The sequence below is a fragment of the Miscanthus floridulus genome, chromosome 3, assembly GCF_019320115.1.
Source record: "Miscanthus floridulus cultivar M001 chromosome 3, ASM1932011v1, whole genome shotgun sequence".
In the NCBI taxonomy this organism is placed as follows: domain Eukaryota; kingdom Viridiplantae; phylum Streptophyta; class Magnoliopsida; order Poales; family Poaceae; genus Miscanthus; species Miscanthus floridulus.
The window spans coordinates 114,419,022-114,426,568 of record NC_089582.1 but is presented as its reverse complement, the minus strand read 5'-3'; the positions used below and the strand labels follow the sequence as shown (position 1 = coordinate 114,426,568).

General features: G+C 52.0%; 1 protein-coding gene across 2 annotated transcripts; it reads right to left on the bottom strand.

The window, feature by feature from the left end:
* Positions 1–2,485: 2,485 nt before the first annotated feature.
* LOC136542131 (squamosa promoter-binding-like protein 18) lies at positions 2,486–6,972 on the bottom strand. 2 transcript variants are annotated; one of them, XM_066534428.1, is made up of 3 exons: positions 5,827–6,972; positions 3,694–3,824; positions 2,486–3,419 (listed from the first exon to the last, which is right to left on the bottom strand). In XM_066534428.1, exons 1-3 carry the CDS (start codon positions 6,321–6,323, stop codon positions 2,704–2,706), a joined length of 1,344 nt encoding a protein of 447 aa, XP_066390525.1. In that variant the 5' UTR covers positions 6,324–6,972; the 3' UTR covers positions 2,486–2,703. The 2 variants fall into 2 exon arrangements, with proteins under 2 accessions (XP_066390525.1, XP_066390526.1); XM_066534429.1 differs by having other exon boundaries at positions 2,486–3,401.
* Positions 6,973–7,547: the final 575 nt, after the last annotated feature.

Here is a 7,547-nt window from a genome sequence, read left to right as displayed (position 1 = left end):
CTCTGCCGTCGACCGTCGTTGCTGGCTCGCTGCCACAGCATGTGAAGGCGATTTTGACGCACGGGTCGCCGTTGGAGCTCGACGCGACGTGACGGGCAGCTCTTACGGTATATCGTTATTCTCCCGGACTGACTTTCGTACCAGAATCCAGAACTGAGAGCAAGACGTGTGCCTATATCATGATCTTCGTCTGATCTGGCCAGCTGTGTGACTTTGAGCTGTGCAGTGCTCTTTCTTCGCGAAAAAGGCGGACACAATCTTATTCGGGCCAACATATTACAACGCGTCCAGCTTACCTGGCCCATCCGGCCCAAACGAGAAACATATAGGCGAAAACCACTTCGGCTTAGATGATAGATTCAGTCGGCCTACGAGAGCCCATTTACTAGACTACAGTACGTGGCATCTGCCCAACATCGACCGTCCTGGCCCAAATATTCATTTCTGCCCGCTCTACTACGCCTCTACTAGAAAATTTGGCGTACAAATTAGACGCAGGCATATTTCACACTAACCTTTGCCATTGTGAACCACGCTTGTGTTGATTCGGCTGATGGACACCACAAATTACATACAAACTGCAACGGTTCAAGTATGTTGAACTTATCGTTGGTTCTACACAAACATGCACCAAACTTATGTTCCGGCTAATCGACACCGAACTTGTGTTGATTCGCTGAATTCCTTGGTTGATGAACCTTAGGATTTTTCGAAGGACTGTTAGATCATGCTACATGTGCACTCTCTAAGGAACCAAGAAACGTGCTTACTGAACCATTACGATATTTAAAACGGTAAGGCTAGTGCACGGACGTCCGCCCCCCTAGACCTGTGCTTGCATCGTATCCCACGCGCTCCGTCCTGTTCCCAACCAACGCCAGTGTCCGGAACCGTAGCCCACACTCCGCACGGTCGCGCCCCCGCGTCCATGCCGCATCCGCACGGCGGAACCGCTATAGGCCTCAAGCGCCGACACGTGAATCGCGGCAGCGCACCACCACCAGCAGGCGGACAGCAGCCTGCGATACAATATCTACTTTTGAAACATCCAAATAAAATATTTGCAACATACATCTGAAAACAGATAAAAACATTTGAAACATGCGTATATAGTCATTGCAACATGTGCAACACCAACCAGATGAAACATTTCAAACAAACGTCTGAAACACTTGAAACATAGATTTGCAACATGCATATATTGTTATTGCAACATATGTAACATCTCAGATCGATTTTTTAACATTCAGATGAAAACACTTGAAACATAAATCTGAAACGGATGAAACACGATGTCGCCGGTGACCATGGCCTACCTGGTGGGAGACTGCGGTAGCCAGCAAGCTCGGGTCTAGGAGAACGTCGAGAGCAAACGGCCCAGCTGCGCAGGCCTCCCCTTCCTGTCGTGGTGTCTTCGACCGACCGTGTGGGAGACGAAGTCCGGACCGAAAGCGACCTCCTCCTGGTAGCGTGGGGTGGTGGTGGCGTGGTGCTTGCCATGTCCACGACGGGCGAGGTGGATGGAGGCACGCCAGTGGATAGGGGCGAGGCGCGGTCAGCAATAGGGTGTGGCGCGGCAGGGGAAGGGCGTGGCGTGCGCGGGGACGGACGCGAGCCCACGAAGACAGCGTCCGGATGGGGCGGACTCCCGTGGCCAAGTATTAAGATAATTAAAACGCATGAAATTTGGCAGTAATTTCATGGGAGGTTTGTCCGGCTGAATAATCAGGCAAGGAAAATGAAGAAACTAGCAAATGAACACAACACAGGCAAGAACTGATCACTGGAGTACTAGTCGCAGCCGACGCAGCGAAGCTACTGCCAGGCTGCCACGACCCACGAGAATGGGAGCGAAGGGGATGTCCCATCAGAGGAGCACTCGACGCCGACGTGGAAAAGATGCCGTGGTGGAAGTTTCATGTTTAGGACCCCCTCGAGCTCAGAAAAATTGTTCAACTAGCGGTGGGCATCTGGACCACCGTATAACACGTAACGGTTCTAACAGATACAGTACTATATGCCAGTACGAATGGACGTGGCCATCCATCGCCTGCCTCGGTCGGCGTCTCAGCGAGACGAGAGAGATATGGCGTCACGGCAACTCGACGGCGAGACTGTTTGCGATCACGATTAAATTGGTTGCTAGTTGCCGGATTGGCCTTGCCGTTCGGGCCGGCGTTCATGTCGACCGAACGGGTGATCTGGCGATCGACTCTTCGAGTGGATCGTTGGCGTGTCGTCCGCGCCCTGTGGGTCTGCTGCCCCTGCGGTCATCAATCGAGTCGTCATGCAATGCAGTAGGCTAACGCTCGGCCCGTGTCGCCCGGGTAAAAGCGGGCAGAACATTACCCGGGGCAACGCAAACGTCCAGCTTTCTTGGCCCATCCGGCACAAATGAACTACAGCAGTTCAATTGTTTACTTCACGAAAATGTGCACCAAACTTGCCTTGATTCGGTTGATGGACAGGCTTCCCGAATCAGTAAGATATCAGAACGGTTTCAGGAGAAATTCAGCACTAATTTTATGCGAGTTTTTTCAGGCTGCATGCAAAACGAAGAAACGAGCAAATGACAGGAGAAATTAAAACGGAGTGAGGGAGCAGAGAATAATAAATAAACACAGAAAGAACAGGAAACTAGTGTGATGACCGACGACCGCTACAGCTGCACCGATCGCTACTGGTCGCTTGAACCGGAAGAAGCTACTGCCACGAGAACGGGAGCGAAGGGGACGTCCCGTAGGAGGAGCCCTCGCCGCCGACGTGGAAGATGCCGTGGTAGTTCATCTCGTGGCCGGCGTTGGAGCTCGGCACCTGCAGGACGGTGTTGAGCTGCTCGCTCTCCACGCTGGCGGGGCAGGCAAAGCCGGTGGCGCCCGCGGCGGAGACGGCGCTGGAGCCGGCCTGGGAGCAGGCGAACCAGCCTGGGGAGCTGCCGAACTGGTGGTGCTGCTGGAGGCTGCTGGGGACGAGGGGCTGCGCCATGGGGATGTGCTCCGCCGCGGGCTGGACCATCCGGCTCACGTCGACGCTGGAGGAGTTTGCGGGGGATGACAGAAGAGAGAGAGCACAATCCGAGTCGAGCACGGGGGTGAGCCCGTCGGAGAACATCTTGTTGCTGCTGCTGCTCTGGGGCGGCGCCGCGGTCTTGAGGAGGGGCTGGCACACCGTGGAGATCTCCAGCGTCCCGGCTCCTGCGCTGAAGCTGACCTGGTCGCCGTCCTGGAGGAACGGGAAGCGCCGGCCTTCCTTGGAGTAGGCCGACGACGTGGAGCCGCCGGCGAAGTGTGGCCTGTTGCTGAGGACCGGGTGGGGTGTGTAGCATGAACTGTCCTCGGATTTGTTGACTCCACACCAGCTTGACTCCGGTCTTGGAGCCGGGAACGACGAGAACCTGGTCCCTGCACTCGAAAACAAGCCTGAACGCTCGTCATGAAACAAGCACCCAACAACTACTCGATTTTTTATTATCATTATTATTTGCGCAAACAAGACTGAAAGTGCAGCACTGCTCAACTCTTCTTTAGTAATTTGAATGTTGAGGTCCAGGGACCAGGTTGAAGGTGCATTGTGCCCAAGTGGCTACTCAATTGCGTTGGAAAAAATGTATAGAAGCATTTTGATGGATTTAAGTATGGACTATCATACCATATAAAATATGCAAGGTGCTCGCTGAACAGAAACACAATATACCTTGTTGACTTGTCATAAAGCTCCCAGAGTTCATGGTATCTGGCTGTGGCTTCCTGCGACGCCGGTTGTGCCCATCAAGCCTCTTTCTACAACTGCGCTTGGCCTCATCAAACTCCGCAAGCAAGTGAAACCTAAATAAAATAAATCAACGATAAGGAATCCATGCACTATAGGCAAAACTAATGACAGTCATTACATATCAACATCGCGAAAATTCCAAGGAAAAACAAATAGAATTAATCTCTCAGGAGCCAGGACTATCACACCACTGATGTTCATGTACATAATCTTCTGAACAAAGGCCACACTACAGGGTAATGCCCGTAATAAATAATTCAAATTCAAAGTGGGGCTGAAATGCTGCTCATAGCCACAGAAGAAAGACGCACATGTTTTATCACCCATTATTTAAAAATACTACTCGCTTGGCTTCGAAAATAAAAGTACACAGCTGGACCACTCAGGTTTCAGAATGTCAGTTAACAAATTGGTTGCATGGGGCTTCAGATTAGATAAAAGTTTCACGTTCAGGACCTCTCGAGCACAGAAAAGTTGTACAACTCCAGGTGGGCATCTGGACCACGGTATAATGGTTCCAACAGATACATGCCAGTCTTTATCTAAAAAAAAAAAACAGATACATGCCAGTACGGCACCCTACCATCTTGTTGGGACACTGAGGAGCACTTGATAAAGTCTGCAAAGCAGTATGGCGATCTCACTTTGCTCTACTAGGCTAGGTAATCAATCATTGGAAAAGCGGCTTGCAGCCCCACTGAAAATAAAAATTTCAGAAGAAATGGGAACAAAACAACACAAGCATTGTATTTGTATTGTTTAAAGGTAGCAGATAAACACCTGTTCGCTTGGTCGTATTTGGCTTATAAGCTATGGCTCATAAGCCAACGAACAGTATTTTTCTCACACCAAATCAGCCAACAATACTTTAGCCATGGCTTATAAGCCAAACAAGCCCAAACAAACAGGGCGTAGGTCCAACAGTACTTTTAGCCATGGCTTATAAGCCAAACAAACAGGGCGCAGGTAGTTGGTCAACATATCTAGGACATATAAAAGGCTGCACACATAACTGAAATATACTTGAGCAGCCGCCTGAGAGGCTGACAAGGTTTTAACTAGTATAGTACTACTAAGATGTCAAATTGGGGGCATTGCGCTTGTCCCAGGTGACAGCTAAATCTATATATCAATCTGAAGTGGTTAAACAGAAATTCAACTTCAGAGACAAAAGTAAGAAATCAGTTAAATTTTCTGAAATAGCTCACACTAAGGCAACAATGTACCCAAAAAACTATTATATATACAGTGTCCTGATTAAAGAATTCTATCGGAAAGACCAGCTTCTGGTCTGTGTATTTGATTCAAAATGTGTCTTCTCTGTTTTGTACTAACGCAGAGAAGCATCAATTAGATGACGGATTCGAATTCCAATTCATTGTTCACTTTTAAACGTAACCGAAGACGACGAAAGCTATACAGGGGTCAGGTGAAGAAGCATCAATTGCCAGTCTGCCACAAGAAAAGATGATCCTCTAGCACATGAAGATGAAGTGCGTCCTGGCTTTTGCACAAGTAGAAAAAGAGGTGGTGTTAATTCCGGTAATACTTGTTGACATGCTAAAGGGAAACAGGGAAAAGATCGGTGTACGTTCATATGAAAAGGCTGAAAAGGTGGGAGCCGGGAAAGGTAAAGCTGTGCATCCTTGAAGCAAGACAGCCCACTCAGGCAGGTGTATGCTAGCAATTGCTAAGCTCAAGTTCATCATGTCTGTGACTGTTGGTGACAAATTGGCGAGAAATGAAGCAAAGAAAGAGAGAGGCAGGGCCAAAGAAAGAACTGATTTGGCATTTTCACTTTGAACAAAGGGAAAGGCAAGGAACAATCAGCAGTAAAAAGGAAAAGCTGTGGGGAAAATAAAAAAAGAATGACTGACGTCAATCAGTCGGTTTGTTGATTGGTAGTAGACCAGTAGCAATCCCATGGCAACAATTCAAGCAAACGACCCTTTTTCGACGCAACCAGGCTCATGCAGTTACAGCGACGTTTACCCAAGTGAATTGAGAAGGGATGGGATTGCTTTGGGCTGGAATTGTTGTACTGTACGTATATACCTGCTGCACTGCTGGCAGAAGCGCATCTCGCGGCCGGCGACGACGACGACGGGCGTCTTGGAGTGCGCCTCGCAGACCTTGTGGCGGCGGTGGTAGTCGCGGCACTTGCTGAGGTCGGCCTTGCAGCCGTCGACCGCGCACGACGGGCACTGCGCCCCGGCGGCGCCACCGGGCCCCGAGCGAGGGCGCTTCATCGGGCTCGCGGACGGCGCCGCCGCTGCAGCCGTTGCAGTTGCAACCGCCGGCGGCTCCTTCGTCCCGTCCTCCGCCCCGAACTCGCCGAGCCCGCCGAGCTTGAGGTCGACGGAGCACTCGGCCCGGCTCGGCGCCCCGCGCGGGACAGCCGCGGGGGAAGGCGCGGCAATGCCCGACGCCGCCATGGGGGAAGCCGCGGCTGCTGCTGCTGTGGCGGCGATGAGCGGCGGCTGTGGCACGGCGGCGGCGTGCTCCAGGTCGGGCAGGTCCCAGGAAACCGGCATCTTGAGATCCCAATCCATGAATGAAACGCCGCGCAAGCTCCACTGTTCCCCGTCGACCAGTGCAGAGCTAGGCGCCGCGTGCCCGTGGCCGAGCTGGAGCTGTGTGTGCGTGTCTTTCACGGTCAGGACAGTAGTGTCGCGGCCGGTTTGTTGGGTTCCCCCGTCCCTCTCATCCTATAGGCCGGTTCTGCCGCGGGGAGGGTGGCAACGAGCCAGCCAGGCACCACGGGGAGTTATTGCCCGGGCACCACCGCGCACAGAAGCGAACAAATCAAGCACGGGAGCAGGGCAAATGCCGCAGATCAGCAGGGAGCTGAGCTGAGCTTATCCTGATAGGGAGGAGAGAGAAACAAACTGCCAGCCAGAAGGAGCTGAGCTAGCTACCGGCCGATGGCGAAGAAGCGAGTGGTGCGCGCCTGCGCGGGGATATGCTGCTAGCTTAGCAGGTATAGGGAGGAGAGGAGAGGGGAGTGGAGGGAAGGAAGTGAGGAACAACCGAGAACAAGCAGCGCAACACCGGCACCGGCACCACCGCCAGGCACAGCCAGCCGGCCAGCCAGCCAGGAACTGAACTGGGGGCAGTCAGTACCTGCTCGCAGAGGCAAGTGCAGGTGTAGTGGTGTGGGGGGCTGGAGGGTCTAGCTATGAGCTCAGCTCAGCTATGGATTGAGGCATTGCCTACTCCACTATTTTATTTATGATATACTAATAAATATAAAAATATCACTTTTTTGAATGGTTTTTTTTTGTTTGCAGCATTACGAAATGCAATATTGCTTGGAGCCATTCATCAGGACATCAATCCCTGACAGGGATTCTAAAGGCGAGGGGCCCGCAGCGGCCCCAGGTGCCGTGTTCATCCTTTAACACCAGCATGGAACCCTCGTGCTGCTGCGCGCAGCCGCAATTATTGGGGAGGGGTTGGTTTGGTCTCGCCAGGGCTTTGCTGTGCTTCGCTTTGCTTTGGCCCTCCGGCGTCCAGCCGGCCCCTCGCCTCGCTAGCTAGCTTGCAGGAGAGGAGAGGGGAGCATTACTTTTCTTGGCTTCTTGTTAGCGAGGTTGGTTGAGTGGGGGAAGAGCCGGGTTTATTGATCGACGGCTGCAGACTGCAGTGGAGCAAGTAGTGTTTTTTCTTAAGAACAACAGTAGTGTTTCACTACTGTGCTCCTCCTGCGGATCGATGGTGATTGCCGTGGATGCATGCTCATGTCTACTGACCACGTGAAGTTACTGTGCTACAAT

Excerpts from the sequence above, each read along its gene's own strand:
- LOC136542131 (XM_066534428.1), bottom strand. The coding sequence starts at position 6,323 with ATGGATTGGGATCTCAAGATGCCGGTTTCCTGGGACCTGCCCGACCTG. Across the intron at positions 3,825-5,826 it reads TTCTGCCAGCAGTGCAGCAG|GTTTCACTTGCTTGCGGAGT; the intron begins GTATATACGTAC and ends TATTTTATTTAG. Across the intron at positions 3,420-3,693 it reads CTTTATGACAAGTCAACAAG|GCTTGTTTTCGAGTGCAGGG; the intron begins GTATATTGTGTT and ends ACGAGCGTTCAG.